This window comes from Leucoraja erinacea, chromosome 4 (genome assembly GCF_028641065.1).
Source record: "Leucoraja erinacea ecotype New England chromosome 4, Leri_hhj_1, whole genome shotgun sequence".
In the NCBI taxonomy this organism is placed as follows: Eukaryota; Metazoa; Chordata; class Chondrichthyes; order Rajiformes; family Rajidae; genus Leucoraja; species Leucoraja erinaceus.
The window spans coordinates 14,806,823-14,827,627 of record NC_073380.1 but is presented as its reverse complement, the minus strand read 5'-3'; the positions used below and the strand labels follow the sequence as shown (position 1 = coordinate 14,827,627).

At 40.1% G+C, this 20,805-nt stretch overlaps 1 protein-coding gene across 1 annotated transcript in view; it reads right to left on the bottom strand.

The window, feature by feature from the left end:
- Nucleotides 1-20,805, bottom strand: part of mib1 (MIB E3 ubiquitin protein ligase 1) — a 127,200-nt gene that overhangs the window by 18,175 nt on the left and 88,220 nt on the right. The window contains exons 13-15 of the mRNA XM_055633435.1: nucleotides 8,659-8,791; nucleotides 5,676-5,762; nucleotides 4,318-4,479 (exon numbers count right to left, since the gene is read on the bottom strand). Of these exons, the coding sequence (XP_055489410.1) occupies nucleotides 4,318-4,479; nucleotides 5,676-5,762; nucleotides 8,659-8,791 (382 nt within the window). The remainder of the gene's footprint in view (nucleotides 1-4,317; nucleotides 4,480-5,675; nucleotides 5,763-8,658; nucleotides 8,792-20,805) is intronic.

Sequence of the window (20,805 nt, the reverse complement as noted above, 5' to 3'; positions counted from 1 at the left end):
GTTAAATAAGACAGTTCCATCCTGCGGCTTTGAATTAAAGATAGAATTCAGCGCGGCCGCATCTATTGATATGACCTACAAAGGGAAAATGCGCACCGTCCAGTGCCAGAGCATTTTTCTCTGCTTCATATACGTGGGAATTCCCTTAGTATGGTCACTCAGCGGGACAGGCAGCATCTCTGGGGAGAAGGAATGGGTGACAGGATGACGTTTCCAAAATTCTGCTGCGTCTTTGTGTTACTCCAGCACTGTGTGTTTACTTTTTGTCAATCAGCATCTGCCCTTTCTTGTGTATGACATTATTTGTATCCGTGGCAGTTGATTGTCGCTCCCTTTAGTTTCCTAGGGGGTCGGGACGGGACTGGAGTTGGGAAGGAAAGGTGGGGGGGGGGGGGTGTACTAGGAGAGGTGTACTGTCTATGTGGGCAGACACTTTGGTAGTGATTGCCCACCAGTCTCAAAAGCCGCTGCTTCTCCCTGTCCCTGGGATAGCAGGGGGCGATCAAACAGCACAATACCCCCCTCCACGCCAACACGAAGGGCAACGATCCCAAGGCTTTAGCGTCAGAAACAGCGGGCAGGCGACAATCACCCGCCATAACGCAAGAGAGATCATGCACTATTGTAGGTCTCCTTTGCACGTCTGTGTTTCTGTCTTTCTCCATCTAATTGTTGGCCCTGTCTGTGGCCGTTAGCGCCACGAGTCGCTAAGTTGCGTCCACGAGTTCCGACGTTCCCGCTACATTAATTGTACGCGATTACGAGTTTAATTTGTTTTAAACTCGGGGTCATTCGTGGGTCGACTCGCACCGCGAGACAGGGGTTTAACTGTACTGAATTCCACTGATCCATCATCTTTGCACTTATTCACATATCACCCAAAACACTAAAATAATTCAAATTTAAAATATTGCTTATTCATTCTTAGCCTCATCTTCCCCCTCAAAGTGCTGTAGTAACTCAGCAGATCAGGCAAAATCTCTGGAGAACATGGATAGACAATGTTTTGGGTTCAGCCCCTTCTTCAGGTGGATTGTAGCATATACAGGCGAGGTGGGGGGGGGGGGGGGGGGGGGGGGGGGGGGGGGGGGGATTGGCAGGTAGGGGGTGAAAAGTCAAATAATGTGAGATAAGGATTGAAGAGGTGTGTAATGGAAAGCAGAGGAAGGAGCTGGAGGGAAGGGAAAGAGAGAAATTGTGGCACGTCCAGGTGGGGGAAAGGGAAGAAATACCTACCCGGATATTCCATCCTCTGGCTTCACATTTCATGTTTCTTCCATCCTTACCCCCATAACTTAGTTTTTGTCTTTTCATCTCCAGTGTTTATCCAACCATCTGCCTATCAACCCCCCCCCCCCCCCCCAATTACCAGTGTCCACCTTTAATTTGCCAGGATAGATACAAAATGCAGGAGTAACTCAACAGGACAGGTAGTATGAGACTCGCTGACTTACTCCAGCACTGTGTGTCTTTTTTGGTAAACCAGCATCTGCAGTACCTTGTATCTACATTTGATCCCTCCATAAGGAAATCCTTCCAACTCACTAATCTCCTCTCATCCTTCATCATCTTGTTTTCTGTTGGTGCTATTTCTTGTCCGATTATACTTCGTGAAGTATTAAAATAAAATTGTGTTAAAATTGTAACCTCAATGTAAATTGTTGTTGGTAGACCCAAAATGCTCGAGTAACTCAGTGGGTCAGGTAACATCTCTGGAGAGAAGAAATGGGTGACGTTTCGGGTCAAGACCCTTCTTCAGACTGATGTCAGGGGAGGGGGCGGGACAAAGATAGAATGTAGTCGGAGGCAGTAAGACTAGTGGGAGAACTGGGGAGGGGATGGAGAGTGAAAGCAAGGGCTATCTGAAGTTAGAGAAGTCAATGTTCATACCGCTGAGGTGTAAACTACCCAAGCAAAATATGTGGTGCTGTTCCTCCAATTTGTACTGGGCCTCACTTTGACAATGGAGGAGGCCCAGGACAGAAAGGTCAGTGTGGGAATGGGAGGGGGAGTTGAAGTGCTGGGCCACCGGGAGATCAGGTAGGTTAAGACGGACTGAGCGGAGGTGTTCAGTGAAACGATCACCGAGCCTGCGCTTGAAGTTGACACGGGGAACAGCGGGTACAGTAGATGAGGTTAGAAGAGGTGCAAGTAAACCTTTGCCTCACCTGGAAAGACTGTTTGGGTCCTTGGATGGAGTTGAGGGGGGAGAGAAAGGGACAGGTGTTGCATCTCCTGCGGTTGCAGGGGAAAGTGCCTGGGGAGGGGGTGGTTTGGGTGGGAAGAGACGAATTGACCAGAGAGTTTCGGAGGGAATGGTCTGTACGGAAAGAAGAAAGGAGATGGGAAGATATGGCCAGTAGTGGGATCCCTTTGGAAGTCTCAAAAATGTTGGAGGATTATATGCTGTATGCGACAGCTGATGGGGTGGATGGTGAGGACGAGGGGGACTGTCCTTGTTGTGAATGGGGGTTGTTGAACAGTTGCTCAAACCTGGCTACTTCTGTTTATGTAACCGCTGACATAATTTACCTAAAAACAGCACCCACAATGTGTCGTTTTGCAAGCAATCTCATTTTCAATTGTTAAATGTGCAAAGATATTGACAATGAGAGATTGTTTTTTTGATGGTGTCACCAAAGCAGTTAAATGTAAGGAATCAAAACAACCAACAAACTTTTTTCAGGAATAGAGTTTTCAATGCATTTAACATTAAACGTGCACATCTCAGTAACTGAATTGAAAGAATGTTTCTGCTTGAGGTGCAGCTCTCAACCAGTAAACATGCTGCATGTGTGAAATGTGTTCATTGAAACTATTTATTACATTTATGTTTAACTCAGGAGAGTGTAAATCTCCTCGCCTTTTGGACACATCCCAGCATAATGATGCAGCAGCTGTGTTTTCTCAGAAACTGGTCTAACCCCTCATTCCTACTGATGGCTACTAGATTCCTACTAGATCGATCACAATAGATTAAAATATTATGTGTAGGAAGGAACTGCAGATGCTGATTTATACCGAAGATAGGCAAAGTGTTGGAGCAACTCAACGGGTCAGGCAGCATCTCTGGAGGAAAAGCATAGTTGGCCCGACCCAAAACGTCACGCACACACCTTTTCTCCAGAGATGGTGCTTGACCCCGAGTTACTCCAGCACTTTGTGTCTATATTAATATACTTTCGACCTTCAAGCACTAAATCAAGTATCAGGAAAGTCCCGTGTCACTGCATTAAAAATGACAACATCCTTAATTTCACCAAACTGATTTGCCAAAAATAGTTGTGGACAGGAATAATATTTGATGGTGCAAGGCAAATAAAGTATGTATAGTCATGTGGCTGCTTCCTTTTATTATTTTCAGCACAGGATATTATGGCAGGCAATTTAAAGTTTGGCGCCTTTTAGTAATTCGTACAAATAACTTTGTTTTCCCTATTATTTGCAACTTTGATAGTAAAAAAAATCCAAAGATTTTATGCCACATGTATTTTTTCCTCTGTTGCAGATATAATCCAATAATTTGTATTATCTGATGAAGTGAGCAAATAAGGCATAGCATTCCTAGTTGGCATGTATAAAAGATAGATTGCACTTGAAATGGAAAATTAATTTTCAGAAAATTAAATTGATAATTCGCTTTAAGTTATTCTAATGGACAATTACTCCAATTTGAAAAGACACGCCAATGCCATCATATCCAATATGCTTTATAAATCTATCCAATCACGGAAAAGTTCATAAATTGCCCTTTACAAACAAATGGTTTGATTTATTTAATAGAAGGAGAATTTATTCTTTAATCTTTTCAATTAATCCATTAGTTGAGTTAATTCCAAAGTGGCTAATGTTAACACGATACATAGGATTACGTTTTCAGCTCCTCAAGCCTCACTCTTATTTTATACAATCACAGTTGATTCCCAGTTTAATTTACCCTTTGTCGCTTCCCAAGCTCTAACGAGAATCTAATATCTGCCTTTGGAGGAGGGAGTTTCTGATCCTTTTTGAGGATGCCCTTTCTAAATTCACTCAACTGCCATGGTCCTATTTTAAGATTCTGCTTTCTTCTTCTACTGCAGGAACTACTTGCACTGTATCTACCTATTTTAATTCATTAAATGAATGAAGTTGTTTCAATTAGATTACAACTCAATGTTCTAAACTCCAAGGAATACATATACAATGCCAATGCAATGTCCTCAATATATTTTTCCAGCGAATCGGCACTGTATATTAACATTATTTCTCATCCATTCTCCTCATCAATACAAAAAACATATATATTGAACATACAACACTTAAATCCATATTTACTGTGTTCTTGGAAGGTTCCCAGCCACTGTCTACTTTTCCCACATCCTGCATATCCTGTAGTTGACGGAGCTGACACAAAGTGTGATGGCGTAGAGCTTCATGAAGAGGTGTATCACCATCTTTATCTTGGATGTCCAATTTTGCACCAGCACGAACCAATAGCTTAAAAGTAAAGTAGAATTCAGTTACAATGTCCTCTTGAAGGCCCTTCATTGCATTCTTTTAAAGTTGAAAACTTTATTTTGGATGAGCATCAATGCTAATAATACAAATTAAACTTAAAGTTGATACTTTTAATTTTTATTTGTCAAATTATTAATTAATTAGAAAATTGTTACTCATATGACACCCACAAGTGAAAATTTCCCATAAATACATTCACAAATGAATCCAACGTTAAGTGGGGAATATTGAAATATACTGTTCAACTTAAAGCTGGTACTCAAAGCATTAAGTACACTGAAAATGGGACGTAGAGTTTAAAGATCTGTTAACCTTATATATTGAGAAAAAAAATTTAAACTCAGAATAGTGGATACAATAGCTTTAATGAAACTTTTGCTCACAACAGTGGTTGATGCCATTGAGCTTGTTATCTTATAGAGAAATTTCCTGACTGAGGAGCACCATCCAAACAAACAGAAGGGGAGACAGCAGCTTCCATCACATCCAAAAGAATGTGATGATGAGAAAGATGGTAGGATCAGGGCTGTCTGTCCAATTTACAGAGCACAGGCTGCAAGTTTCCAGCAATGCCATCATTCATTGTGCTAGACGTGATGTAGCCACACCTGAGTACTGAGTGGCCACACCACTTACAACAAACCTCCCAACACAAGCCCTCACAGACAGCCACTCCACATCAATTCATGGGGCAATTAATTGCTACGTTAATGCCAGCAGAGGGCATAGGTTTGCACCAATTTTCTAGCACAGCCATGCACAACAGAAGGAAGGGTAGATGTTCTATTAGGGCTCTTGTTCCTGGTGGTGCCTCCTGAGTGTTAACCAAGTATTAATTAACTATTTAGTGAATACAGAATACTGCACGTTAAAACATTGACTATATTACGCAAAGCATGAAATAGTGCAACACAAAACCCTGTAACTGCAGGTTCAACTGCAGGTTACATAATAACCGCAGGCCTGTCAAATTTTTGTGGTTAATTCTGCATTACAGTAACTGATAAGTTGAGAAACACTAAGCACTGATGTAGCGTATCCATATCATGCTGGCATTTTTGTTGCTCATGGGTAAAAATTGTACACGTACAGCAATTTGAACGTCAACGATTTCATCAATCAATTTCCGCAAACAACTAAATACCTTCTCTTAAAATACGCAGGTTCTATCTTACCCGAACAATTTGAGTATGCTGTCGCTCAACAGCTAGATGTAATGCTGTTTGCTGGTTAACATTCTGGATATCCAGGTTAGCATTGCCCTGAAAACCATGAAACATGTGCATTTGTGATTAAGCAAGTTTCCTGACTACATAGTAGCTCAGTACTCGTACAAAATCAAGGTACATCTAAGTACTAATAGTACATTATTGTGAACATTCTACTTTTCTAATATAGTTATTAGTATAAACAAACATTATAGACTGTACACACGGAAATGGGACTTTTGACCCATTGTGGCTAATGTCAAACCTTTTGCCCATATGCACTAACTACATTTATCTGCATTAGGTAGACAAAAATGTTGGAGAAACTCCACGGGTGAGGCAGCATCTATGGAGTGAAGGAATAGGTGACGTTTTGGGTCGAGACCCTTCTTCAGACTGATGTGTGTGTGTGGGGGAGGGAGGGGGAAAGAAGAAAGGAAGAGGCAGAGTCAGTGGGCTGTGGGAGAGCTGGGAAGGGGAGGGGAAGGAGAAACATTAAACATTTCCTAATTATTCTATTAGCAAGTTCCAGACTTCAATCACTCTGTTTAAAACTTTTCCCTCAAATCTCTTTAAAACCCTCCTCTCATCTTAAATCTAAACCCTTGTTTTTGATACCCACCCTTGGAAAATAGATTTTAATTATCTGGCCTAACAAAGTCTTTCTCTGTACCAGTTTATGACTTATGGCCTGCTGTTTGCTTCCATGTATGTTCAATGCAATCGGGCATTTATATCATGCTTAATTAGAATAACGATGGCCCCATAGCAGAAGCATCCATGTCTCGGGGCTGGAAACTGGAAGTATCCAGAGCTAATTCTGCAACCTCCATCATCTATTGCAACAAGTGATGGCTCCCACTGATTGTCGCCGGAAGCTTGCGTCCTTTTCAGGATGGACGATGACAGCGATGTCAACATTTGAAACATGGAAGATGGACACAAAAGAAGAAGAAGAATGATGCACATCAAAAGATAGGTAGGCTTTAACCAAGGTTTATCTATCTGGTAGTCTATTGTAATTGTGATATATTATAATTACAACTTCTATGACTAGCATATAAAGGTTCCCTTCGCAGCTACCAATCAATAACACAATGTTATTTTTGGGAATTGCCAGATTCCAACAAGTCCGTGTTGGTATCCAGTAGTATCTTCTGCTACTTATCAGCAGCATGCTTTATGGGAAGGAAAGGAATTAAACCTTCAAAGTGCAAACAACATGCCCCCACAGACATAAATTATGGAGGTTCTGTTTGATATCCAGATAGTTGCTATATTGCATTCATCACGTATCAGTCCAATATCCTTCCAATATTCGATAAAGTTGAAAATAAACAAGTTTATTTTGACAAGTTCCATAATCGGCGTTTGGAGCCAGTGTTTTATTTTTGTCAGGGCTAGTGACACCATCACGTATCAATAACGCAAAAGACAACTGCATTTTAATGACAGGTCATTGACTTTAAATGCTAACTGTTTCTCTCTCCACAGATGTTCCTGACTTGCACACTATTTTCAAATCAACTGCTCTTATTTCAAATTTCAATCTTTGGCATTATTTTGCTTTTGGTTCAATGCATGCAAGTTGCAATGCAATGGAAGACTAGGACAGTGTTGCAGGAAATAATTGTAATCAAAAAAAGTGCAGATGGATAAGAAAGAAATGTATATTTAAAATATTTCAAATCAGATCCAGCACTTCTACTTTCGGGATTTGCAAGCAGACTGCCTCTTAAATATTTTATTAAGGCTCCATACCCAAGACTGTATCATTGTTCCATCTTTATTATTAATGTCCAAGATAATTTCTGAATCTTGGAAAACTTGTCAGTTGAAGAGAGGCTCAAATTGCTGGAGGGAATATGCAAATATCTATCCAGTAATGCTTGTGAGTTAGGAGCAGAATGGAAATATCTCTTAGATCATAAAGGTACAACTTCCCTAGAGATTAGATACCATCTCCAACCACCCAATTATTCAAAGAACTATCCTCTCCAATTTATGTTCTTCTCAATAGTGCAATTTGATTTCCTCTGCTATTCCACCAATTGCCCCCTAATCTCATCTTGATCCACATCACTGCATGCACAACCTACCACCTGTTTCACTAGTTATGGCCTTGTGTTGCACTCCGACCTACTCAACAGCCACTCTCTCAATTTACCCGATTGTCACCACAAAATACATTTCAAAAATGGTGTCCTCAAGTCTGGCAAAACCCAATTTAAATATATATATTTCTTGGTTCCCGCCAACTAAAACCAAATGCCACTTGTGCAACATCTCAATTACCCCTCTCCAACTCCCCGAATTCCCAGTTTCCTAGTAAATATGGGGACTGATAATTAAGGGAGACCTCTTCAACGCAATTAGATCTTCATCTGCTGCATCTTGAAGGACTTGGCTTTGAATGGGAGAAAAATGCATCATGTCTGCAACAACTGGATAAGGCTGTTAAAAGAACAGCTTCAGGAATACATGGATGCAAAACCAAGACTGTGATGCAAGTATAACGAGCAGTTCCAAATGTAAGAAACCCATTGTAAAACAGCATTTCCAACAAACAATCCAAGCAAACCTTCTAGATAACAGTTGCCTTATCACTTAAATTAATTCACGTTTATTGTGTACAGTGTAAAACACCCGAGATCCAACTTCCCAGCCTAACTCAGCAATTGCAAAATTGCTCATTTCAATTGAACTCATTATTGTAAAATATTGTTACTATATTTTTAATGCCACTGTAGATCACGCTTAGATTAAAAGCACTGCTGAAAATACTCCAGTGTTCCTAATTATACTCTTACTTAATCTCTGCTTCCATCATTTTAAAAGATGAGGGCATGTTTAGTAAACTACTGCACTGGTGAAATTATAGTTAACCCAAAATGAGTCAATTTCCATTAAAAGACAAACATGTTCAGCACAAAGTCAAATTAAGTCATACCTGGTGCACTAATAATTCTGCCACTTCAACGTGATTGTTCAGAGCTGCTAAATGTAAAGCAGTATATCCATCATCCTTTTTCTCATCCACAATCCAAGGCCTTGGAAGTTTGGAAAGTAACACACGCATGGCACTGCAGTTACAAAAATTGGCAAATGTCAATTTTATTGAAAAATACCACTACAGTTACCATGTAACACCCAACATTTTCCAATTAATTAAAATAATAACACAAGCCCACTTATAAATACAAAATAATTGCTTTTGGGTTATAGTCACTTGATAGTTCAACTAGTTTATCTACTGAGCAGCACATGAATCAGGAAGTTTCCAAATTATAGTTTCTAACATGCAATGAAGTAGCTGATCTAAGACAGGGGAACAAATTGGGATCTGTAATCAGCATTAGCAAACATGGTTTTAAAGGTTAACAGAAAAAAACACTAGCTAGGCTACTACAAGGGAATGATGCCACAATGAAGAACTAATGATACATTTAAGGCAGAGTGCTGTGTTCAATATAAGCATTGCATGAAACAATTAGCGATTAGCGGCTGCATTTGCAGACGTTGATGGGAATGAGATATAGCTTCAAGAAGAGAACATCAATACTGTTTCCAGTGAAGCTAAGAACACCAACAATGGCAGTAAATGAAACAATTATGAAAGGTTTCAGTGGCAAATTAAGAAATATACATTTTTACATGGCGCAATCAATGATAATGAAACCGTGTGTGATCCCACAAGAAAACAAGATAATCAAAATATAATTGGTACAATTAAACATTGAACCAATTTAAGACCGTTTATCATTTCAAAATATATTAAGCTTTGTCAAAGGAACCGCACATAGATAAAAATGCCTTGCACTCCAGAGATTACACTTCTCACTATCAATTTTAAGTTACATTGCTTTATTCAGTACTTGTTTCTACAAATGCTATTTATACTGTGCTTACCAACTAAATATTTAGTAAGAATAACATTTATTGAACATCTTTAAATTCCAATTTCCAATGTACATCAATACAGCTTTAAATTTTCTTTTAAAGAGGTGCCAGTACATCATAAAATCATTGTGGCACGTATTGTACACCATTGTGGTGCATACCATCACAAAACAATACTGTTCAGAAGTATCTGGTGATGACCATTTGTAAGTGTCAAACTAGCTCTTTTCAGGATTTCTGAATGCCTAATTCATCAACCTCATGATAATGATGATCACAAAATCAAATTGTAAACATAGCGGGCCATACATATTCCACAGTATTAAAGCCTGTCACAGGCTGATACTCTGGTGTGTGAGCAACTCCCTTCCCAGCTTGCTAAAGTATCTGTGTACTCACAATATGACGTATAATAGAATGTCCCCCATTGCCTAAAAGTTTATTTGCTTTCAAATAAATCCACATTAAATGTGCTACATTGATAAAAGATATTAACCATTTGTATTCATTGTAATTTCACCATTTACGTGTGGCCCAAATTTTCTGGTTAGAAACTGTCAATTGCTCCTGATATAGCCTCCTTTAACCTACTTGGCAGAAGTTCAGGATTCTTGAACAAAAGCAGGTCTTGAATTTCAGATCAGCTGATTGTTAATCCCAGGCAACTGTCTCTGCAACCCAGTCAGATAGCAGAAAACCTAGGCTGGGGAATTGCCTATTGAACCTGTGCCAGGTTAACCTGGCACCAATCAAGCAGAACCATTGATACCAATTGAAAAAAATTATACTTAATTAAGTTGATTCAAGTAAGATTATTTTCAACTGCTCCCATGTCTTTTAAGACTATTATTTTTAATAGGGTAACGTGTACAGCTTTTTTCTTTTTTTTGGTGTTTGGGTGCTCTTGATTGTTTCTAAATGCCTGGGACATTAAAATAATGAGTTTAGTTTAGAGATACAACGTGGAAATGGGCTTTTGGCCCACCGAGTCCATGCTAACCATCGATCACCTGTTTACTAGTTCTATGTTATCCCAGTTTTGCATCCAACACACTAGGGGAAATTTACAGAAACCTGCACGTGTTTAAAATATGGGAGGAAACCGGAGAACCCGGAGAAAACCACATGGTTACAGTAAGAATGTACAAATTCCACACAGACAGCACTTGTAGTCAGGATTGAACACAGATCTCTGGCGTTAAGGAGGCAGCTCTACCAGCGTGCCATCCATTAATTAATGCCATCATTAAATACAAATATTACTGGCAGCATTTTGAACTGCTGTATACCTTCAGAATTTTGCATTTTGATTTAGAATTCCAGAATATGCTTCACGAGCTCGTAAGGTATTTTGGTGGCAGGGGATATGTAAGATGTCAGTTTCACTCAGGGACATTGCTCTGGATTGTGTAGGGCCTTGGTGATCAGCTGTGATCAAGATGACCAGCTGCAGGTCAAAACATGCTTCGAGGGAAGGTGAGACGTGGTCTTGGGCAGCTCAATCAGTGGAAACTCTTGGCCAGTGTTTATTCCTGCCAGAAACAGCTGTCTTCACTCAAAGGCATCTCATGGAGGTTTACGGAATGCAAGAACTACGCTAATTGCACTTTGTTAATCTGTAGCAAATGCAGAGCAAGTCTCACAGTAACACATTTTGTTACCCTTAGGTTTGCACTTGTATAATTTTCAAATGTTGGTTAAATTCAGATATTTCATGTGAATTATAATGATCAATTTATTTAAAACATCAAATTGATTTACATGAGAACATTATGGTAGTTTGAGACACAGCAATGTCATGTAAATGAAAGTAGTCATGTTTAGTATTTGCAATGACTGCTTGAATTCTGTGATTAATGGACATCACCAGCTGGGTGGCTTCTCTGGTGATGCTCTGCCAGGCCTGTATTTCAGCCATCTTTAGGTTATGCTTGTTTTGGGCGGTAGTCCCTTTCAGTTTTCTCTTCAGCATATAAAAGGAATGCTCAAATGGGTTCAGATAGGGTGATTGACTTGGCCACTCAAGAATTGACAATTTTTTAGCTTCGAAAAACTCCTTTGTTGCTTTAGCAGTATGTTTGGGATCATTGTGTTGCTGTAGAATGAACCGCCGGCGAATGAGTTTTGAGGCATTTGTTTGAACTTGAGCAGATTTTAAGAAAGGCAAGTGAGAGAAAACATGGAATTATAGACCAATTAGCCTGACATCGGTGGTGGGGAAGATGCTGGACTCAATCATAAAAGATGACATAGTGGCACATTTGGATAGCAGTAACAGGATCGGTTCAAGTCTGAAGAAAGGTTTCGGCCCGAAACGTTGCCTATTTCCTTCGCTCCATAGGTGCTGCTGCACCCGCTGAGTTTCTCCAGCATTTTTGTGTACCTTCGATTTTCCAGCATCTGCAGTTCCTTCTTAAACACAACGAAAGTAAGCATGCAGGTGAATAGGCATTGAAGAAAGCGAATGGCATGTTGGCCTTCATAACAAGAGGAGTTGAGTATAGGAGCAAAGGGGTCCTTCTACAGCTGTTCAGGGCCCTAGTGAGACCTGAACCTGGAGTATTGTGTGCAGTTTTGGCCCCCTGATTTGAGGATGGATAGTCTTGCTACTAAGGGAGTGCAGCGTAGGTTCACAAGGTTAATTCCCGGGATGGCAGGAATGTTGTATGCTGAGAGAATGGAGCGGCTGGGCTTATATACTCTGGAAATTAGAAGGATGAGAGGATATCATATTGAAACATAAGATTATTAAGGGTTTGGACACGCTAGAGGCAGGAAAAATGTTCCTGATGTTGGGGGAGTCCAGAACCAGGGGCCACAGTTTACAAATAAGGGGTAAGGCATTTAGAGCGGAGATGAGGAAACACTTTTTTGCAGAGAGTTGTGAGTGTGGAATTCTCTGCCTCAGAGGGTGGTGGAGGCCGGTTCTCTGGATACTTTCAAGAGAGAGCTTGATAGGGCTCTTAAAGATAGCAGAGTCAGGGGATATGGGGAGAAGGCAGGAACGGGGTACTGATTGGGGATGATCAGCCAAGATCACAATGAATGGCTCGAAGGGCCGAATGGGTTACTCCTGCATCTATTGTCTGTTGTCTATCGACTCCTGAAGAGTGGCCGATCTGTCGGACAGGTGTTTGAGGACAAATTGCAAAGATTGTTGTCAGTTTTTAAAATTAATGTAACCCAAGTTACAACCAAATGGTATAAACACCAAATCCTCCAATTTTAGTTAACTTCAAAACCATCCACTCCCCTTCTTTCTTGTCCCCTACCCTCTCCCCTGTGCACCACCTGGATTCACACATATTTCTCTCCCTCCATCTAAATTCCTTCCTCTAGCATCACAACTCTTCAATTCTTGACTCACACCACATGTCTTTTCCTCTTGGGCCTTTGTCCAACCATTTGCCTATCAAATCCCACCACCTCTGATCTGTATCCACTATTACTTGGCAGGCTTTGTGTGTCCCTCCTCTCTTCCAGCTTTCTTCTCCCCACCCACAATAAGCCTGAAGAAGAGCCCCAACCCAAAACGCCACCATCCATGTTCTCCAGAAATGTTGCCTGAACCGCTGAGTTACTCCAGCATTTTGTGTCTTATTTTGTAAACCAGCATCTGCAGTTCCTCATTTCTTGATTGTAATGTTCCTTGCTTGAATAAAGAAAGCGAGTATAATTGGAATTGAGTTTCTCACTGAAAAAAAAACTGGCTCTTTTACAGAAATATGAAGCACATTTTCAGTATTTTCATTCATAAAAGATGACAATACTTCTCTGGGAAGTATGGTTAATAGGTTCAACACACATTTGAAGAATATTTTAAGTATTGTCACAATCACTGATAATTTTTTCCCTTAAATATTTAAGCAGCATATTCATTTGAGCAATTAAATGCAGCAATAACACAAACATCCATGTTAGTTATACAAAAAACCTTCAAAATGGGTGGAAATAATTTGATATTGAAAAGACCATGGACATATAACACATCCCATATGAGCGACACAAGTGTCACAGACAAGTGCAGGAGTCATTGTCAAACATTAAAATAGGAATCAGCTGTCTACCGAGTCAGCTGGGGATCTGGGTACAATAACCAGAGCCTAATTCATGCGTGAAGGTTATTTTCAATGTCAGAGAAATAAAAATACTCTTCAATGACAGCCAGGAACAGGACCTCCAAAATAATTATCAAAATACAACATGTCTTTAGTAAAAAACATAATAACAAGTAAAAGGAGCTGTGCATATTTATATTAAACAGTCAGTCATACACAAGGTAATATTCTGTGGGAACAAACAGTGGCTCCGAAACGAAATAAAATACTCTAGCTACTGTGATCCAGGCAAAGGCTACAAGATACCAATAGAATTTTGCTTAAACATAACTTGGATACTCAGTGTACATTGGAAAACAATATAATGCAGAAGAAATTCCTGTAACAATTGATGCTGTGCAGTTTTCACAATATGCTGATTACTTGTAATTAAGCCTTCAGGTATTTAACTGCAAGAATGCCAAATCTCTTTGCTTAGTCACATTTCAGCTCTCACCATAGAAAAAATATTCCAAGTTCTCTTATTCAGATCTAGTATAGATTACATCATGCATCCCCACAATTAATTGCATCTATCACAGCTTTGCCCAGACTTCGCCCTCTCCCGTTGTAATTTCTTCTGCACAATAAATTGCACTCCTATCTTGATTTCATCCACGAACTTCAACAAACTCCCTTCTTCAGACTGACATATATATATACACACACACACACTGGATGTGTGAGTGTGTGAGTATGTATATAATAATAATAATATATAATAATATAGAGATTTGAACATGAAATCATATGCTGCACAAACACTTTGGGATCATTCAAATCAGTCAGCCTCAATGAACTGACACCCACACCCAACCTTGATACTGAGCACTACTCATCCCTCATCACAGATTACTGAACAATCACAAAGGCTTTTGCACAAGGAAAACAAGCAGTATCCCCTGAATTGCTGGCTATTGTAAGCCCCGCATGGTAACTGGCAATCAAAACTGTGAAAAACCTTTAAATAACAGACCTATTATTTTGTAACCACAACCCTTTGTTCTTGAATCTCCCAAGAGTGACATAGAAACATAGAAAATAGGTGCAGGAGTAGGCCCTTCGAGCCTGCACCGCCATTCAATATGATCATGGCTGATCATCCAACTCAGTATCCTGCACCTGCTTTCTCTCCATACCCCCCTGATCCTTTTAGCCACAAGGGCCACATCTAACTCCCTCTTAAATATAACCAATGAACTGGCCTCAACTATATTCTGTGGCAGAGAATTCCAGAGATTCACCACTCTCTGTGTAAAAAATGTTTTTCTCATCTCAGTCCTAAAAGATTTCCTCTTAAACTTTAAACTGTGACCATTTGTTCTGGACAATCGGGAATAATCCTCCTGCATCTAGCCTGTCCAACCCCTTAAGAATTTTCTAAGTTTCTATAAGATCCCCGCTCAATCTTCTAAATTCTAGCAAGATATCGAGTGACGATATCTGAACATCTACACCATCAAGTCCCTTTAGGATCGTGTTTGAATTGTATAACCCTTCATTCTTCTCAACTTCAAGGAAGACAAACCCAAACCGACATGCCTGTCTTGATAAGACATCCCTCCCATCCAATTGTTTGGATTTCATGAGAAATTAAGAATAAAAAATAACATTTAATTTAATCACTTTCAAAAATAAACTGAAAAACTTAATGAATAAACTTGTAATTAAATATTTGTTAACAATTGAAGACGATTAAATGACCTTAATTATTTCAATTTTTTAAATTACCTTCTACTTTATTTCTCCCTTGCAATGCTTTCTCTTCACTGAAGTGAATAGGATGGTTTTATAAAGCTCAAATCCACAAATCACTCTAAGTGATTCAAATTATTAATTTAGCCACATGTACAAAATAAATAATGCACCACTGACAAAAATTCACATAAATGTATGAAATGAAATCAAGATTAACTTTCCCTTTTCTATTTAGTTTTTTGAAGAGTTGGCTTCAGAAAAAGCTGAAGATAAGCATGCACAATTGAAATAAAACAGTAAAATCTTGTTTATCTGGTATTTAGCATCTAGAATTCTCACCCTGTAAAAATTAGAGATTGTTTTGTTATTTTATAAAAATAAACTCGGTGAATTTTACTTTACACATTATGCAAAGCCATTTTAAATTCATTTATGTTAATGCACAGGGTTGTACAATTGCAGGCTGATTAACAGCAACATCCATGTTGAATATATGGCACTTCTTGTGATGGTGAATACAGTCATTCATTGGATTTATTTTTGGTGTGCTTTACATAAATGTCATTACAATTGCAATTGAATATTGAATTGCAGTGTAAAATGGTGTTATTTAGGAAGGCTAATAGTTCAGCAATTTATTTAAAGGTTTATGCATAAAATAAGTGCATGATGAACAAGTTTTTTATCTCTGAACAATTCCACACAACCAGCATATTCTTTCCCCCCCGTAGATGCAGGATGGGTAAAAATATACATGCTTTTTCATGTTTTCCTATCAAAATGGATAACCTCACACTTATCAATGATTTGGATGAGAACGTAAATGGCATGGTTCGCAAATCAGCGGATGATGCAAAAGAGGGTGGTATTGTAGATAGTGAAGATGGTGGTCAAAAATTGCAGCAGGATCTCGTTGGCAGAGGAATGGTTGATGAAAATTAATGCAGAGAAATGGGAGTTATTGCATTTTGGGAGCACAAACATGTCCAGAACCTACACAGTGAACGGTAGGGCTCCAGGGAGTGTTGTGGACGAGAGGGATCTAGAAGTACAGGTATATAGTTTGTTGAAAGTGGCATCACAGGTAGATAGCGCGGTCAAAAGGGATTTTGGCACATTGACCATCAGTCAAAGCATTGAGTATAGAAGTTGGGAGGCCATGTTGCAGATGCAGGAAAGACGTGAAACTGTTTACGAAGATGTTGCCAGGACTCGAGAGCCTGAGCTATAGAGAGAGGTCGAGCAGACTAGGACTCTATTCCACGCAAAGGGTAGTTGGTGTATGGAATGAGCTGCCGGAGGAGGTAGTTGAGGCATGTACTGTCGCAACATTCAAGAAATATTTAGACAGGTACATGGATAGGACAGGTTTAGTAGGATATGAGCCAAATGTAGGCAGGTTGGATTGGTGTAGCTGCAACATGTTGGCTGGTGTGGGCAAGTTGGGCCGAAGGGCCTGTTTCCGTGCTGCGACTCTGACTCTGACTTTATCTTGCCTGCTTTATTTTTGTTCACTTGTATATCCCATTGAAATTATTTTTCAGTTTATTCACCTCACAACTTACGTTCCCACCTACCCTTCAACATTAACTTAATCTTGCAATACCGTCCTCTGTTCCATTGCACCAATGAGTTTCTTATATTAAATGTTACCATGAACTTTCAAATGCTTTTTCATCAGCAGTTTTACTTTCCTTCTGGGATATTTTTTAGTCAGGGCCTTTGTTTGCTTAACATCCTGCAAGTACTCTAAGTGAAGAGTAGTAAGATTTAAAAAAGATTTGACTGCAAGATTTTGTTGCAACAATGCCCTTAGATGAGTACGACAACATCACATGCCTTTTTAATTTACAACTCGAATGAAATTGTGACATTACTTCTTTAGCTATTGAGTGGCTATCTTAAATTGTAATTCAAAATTATAGTTGTTTTTCAGACTGGAGGCCCTTGTCAGAAGGAGCAGTGCTGGGCTCATTGCTGCTTGTAGTTTATGTAAATGATTTCGATAAGAACATACAAGTTTGCAGATGACTCTAAAGTGGACGATATCATAGATAATGAAGATAGTTATCAAAAATGACAGCAGGATCTTGATCAGCTGGGCAAGTGGGCTCAGGAATGGTTAATGGAGTTTGGATGTGAATGGCAGGGCTCTGAAGAGTGTTGTAGAGCTGAGGGATCTAGGAATCCAGGCACAGGATAGTCGGGGTCTCAGAGATGTATGAGATCTTGTAAATAAATAGTGTAAATGCACAGTGTTTAAGAAGGAACTGCAGCTGCAGGAAAATCAAAAGGTAGGCAAAAATGCTGGAGAAACTCAGCGGCATCTATGGAGCGAAGGAAATGGGCGACGTTTCGGGTCTGAAGAAGGGTCTCGACCCGAAATGTCGTGTAAATGCAGAGTCCTTTAACCCAGAGTAGGGGAATTAAGGATCCCAGAGGAAGTAGGTACTATAACAACATACAAAAGACATTTGGACAGATACATGGATAGCAAAGGTTAAGAGGGTTATGGGCCAAATTTGGGCAGGTAGAACTAGCGTAGATGAGGTATCTCGTTTGGCATAGGTAATTTGGGCTGAAAGGCCTGTTTCTGTGTTGTGTGTCTCAATGACCTCATCTTGGGTTTGCTGACAAGATATAGAGGTGATGAGTTTGATAGCTCAGCAAGCTCCCATGGGTTAAACAAATGTCTCATATCACTGCAGCTTATTCTAGAGCCCTATATCATCACCTCATGCACTCTAATCCTGCAAGCTACGGTTGAGACCCCAAAATTTTCAAAATCCTTGAATCAGATCCTAATGGGCAAAAAAGTGATGCTCTCTAGTAAGTTCAATGTCAGAATCTGAAAGTACACAATCCTCTCAAAAAGCATGATTGGCAAGACAAAAGTGGGGAAATCCAACTTAAATGGAGCCCTCCTCACAAACCGATTGTAGCATTGTCTTGTCGTAATCAATACCATTCAATATTGAAGTAGAAAATATCTTCACAGCACCCTTGATGCAGACAGTAATACACAGTCGGGGTCATACAACCCAGAAACAGGTCTTTCAGCTCAACTCGTCAATGCTGACCAAGGTATCCCATCTCAGCAAGTCCTATTTGCCTGCATTTGGCACATCTATCTATGTATAACTAAAAGTCCCATCTTGACCACATCCTGGCTGCGCTGTATATTGATTTTAGAAAAAACGCTGCTATATATCGCTATAATTTTTGGCCATCTTACTCAGTCTTCCTCCGCTGAGGCAGCCCAAGGATTGTTCCGATTGATGAAAAATAAAAAAGTTTTGAATGTTTAAAAAAAAATAAACGCAGGACTATAAAACCCCGGATGCCTGGACGCGATCCGGTCATTCTGGAAGATCGCGAGGGAGTGGCCACAACTGTGATTCTGCTGCGAGGGTATATAGGACAGTGAGTCTACTTAACTGTGAGTCTATCTGTGCTTTATGTGATTTAGTACTTTATGTGGTTAACCCTTTATGTGGTTAACCCTTTATGTGCTTGCCATAAATGATTTATTAGCCAGCAATATGCTTGCAATGAAAGATGATTTGTTAACCCTTAATGTGCTTGCAATAAATGATTTGTTAGCCAAGAATGTGCTTGCAATGAATGGTGATTTGTTAACCCTTAATGTGCTTGCAATAAATGATGTGTTAGCCAGCAATGTGCTTGCAATGAATGATGATTTGTTAACCCTTAATGTGCTTGCAATAAACAATTTGTAAGCCAGCAAGGTGCTTGCAATTAATGATTTGTCAACCCTTAATGTACTTGCAATAAATGATTTGTTAGCCCTTAATGAAATGAGTTGTTTGGCCTGCCCTGTGCTTTTGCTTTGCCTTTGCTTGAGCTTACATGAAATGAAAGAAAATGGATTGTATTATTGGCTGGCCCCGCCTGCCCTGTTTTTTTGCTTCGCTTGACCTTACCTGAAATGAAAGCAAATGGATTGTATTGATGGCTTGCCCCGCCTGCCCTGTGCTTGACTTAACTTGACTAGAAATGGATTGACTTGACATGAAATGGATTGTTGACCCTGCACTCACTGTGCTCGACTTCACCCACAACACCCATGCTAGCGCTCCAGAACCCCCCCACCACTGACCACCAATGTTGGAATTGGTGGAATATTGCGTTGGGGGTCCAGCCCTCCCGTGTGAACCTGGGACACAACGGGTCCCACATAGTCTAGTATCCCTCTAAAGCCTTCCTATCTATGTACTTGTCCAAGTGTATTTTAAGTGCTGTTATATTACTTGCCTCAACTACTCCTCTGGCAGCTCGTTTCATATACCCAACACCCTCTGTGTGAAAAATTTGCCCCTCGGGATTCTATTAAATTTTTCTCATCTCACTTCAAAACTATACAAGGTCATGTGATTGGTGCAGAATTAGGCCATTCAGCCAATCAAGTGTACTCCACTAATAAATCATGGCTGATCGATCTCTCCGTCCTAACCCCATTCTCCTGCCTTCTTCCCATAACCTCTGACACCCATACTAATCAAGAATCTATCTACCTCTGCCTTAAAAATACCCACTGACTTGGCCTCCACAGCCTTTGTGGCAAATAATTCCATCGATTCACCACCCTCTGACTTAGGAAAGAGATGAGGAGAAATTTCTTAAGAGAACGTCCTTTAATTCTGAGGCTATGACCTCTAGTCCTAGACTCGCCCACTAGTGGAAACATCCTCGCCACATCCACTCTATCCAAGCCTTTCGCTACTCTGTACATTTCAATGAGGACCCCCCTCATTCTTCTAAATTCCAGCGAGTACTGGCCCAGTGTTGACAAATGCTCAACATACATTAACCTACTAATTCCTGGGATCATTCGTGTAAACCTCCTCTGGACCCTCTCCAGAGCCAACAAACCTTCCTCAGATATGGCGCCCCGAATTGCTCACAATATACCAAATGTGGCCTGACAAGCACCTTATAGAGCCGCAGCATTACATCCCTGTGTTTTGTATATAAGCCCTCTCCAAATAAATGCTGGCATTGATTTTGCTTTCTTTACTACCAATTCGACTTGCAGGTTAACTTTTTAGGAATCCTGCGCCAGCACTCCCAAGTCCCTTTGCATCTCAGACTTCTGGATTCTCTCCCCATTTAGAAAATAGTCTATATTCTCTAGTTCTTGGTTTCCCTACCTTGGGCAAAGGACCATGCATTCATGATTTTTATACCGTCTATAAGATCACCCCTTAGACTCTTGTGCTCCAAGGAAGAAAGGCCAGCTTGCGCAACCTTTCCCTATAGCTCAGGTCCTCGAGTCCTGGCAATCTTGTAAATCTTCTCCTCCACTCGCCAGCAATGTAATGACTTCATGTACCCTATAAGATCACCCCTTAGACTCTTGTGCTCCAAGGAAGAAAGGCCAG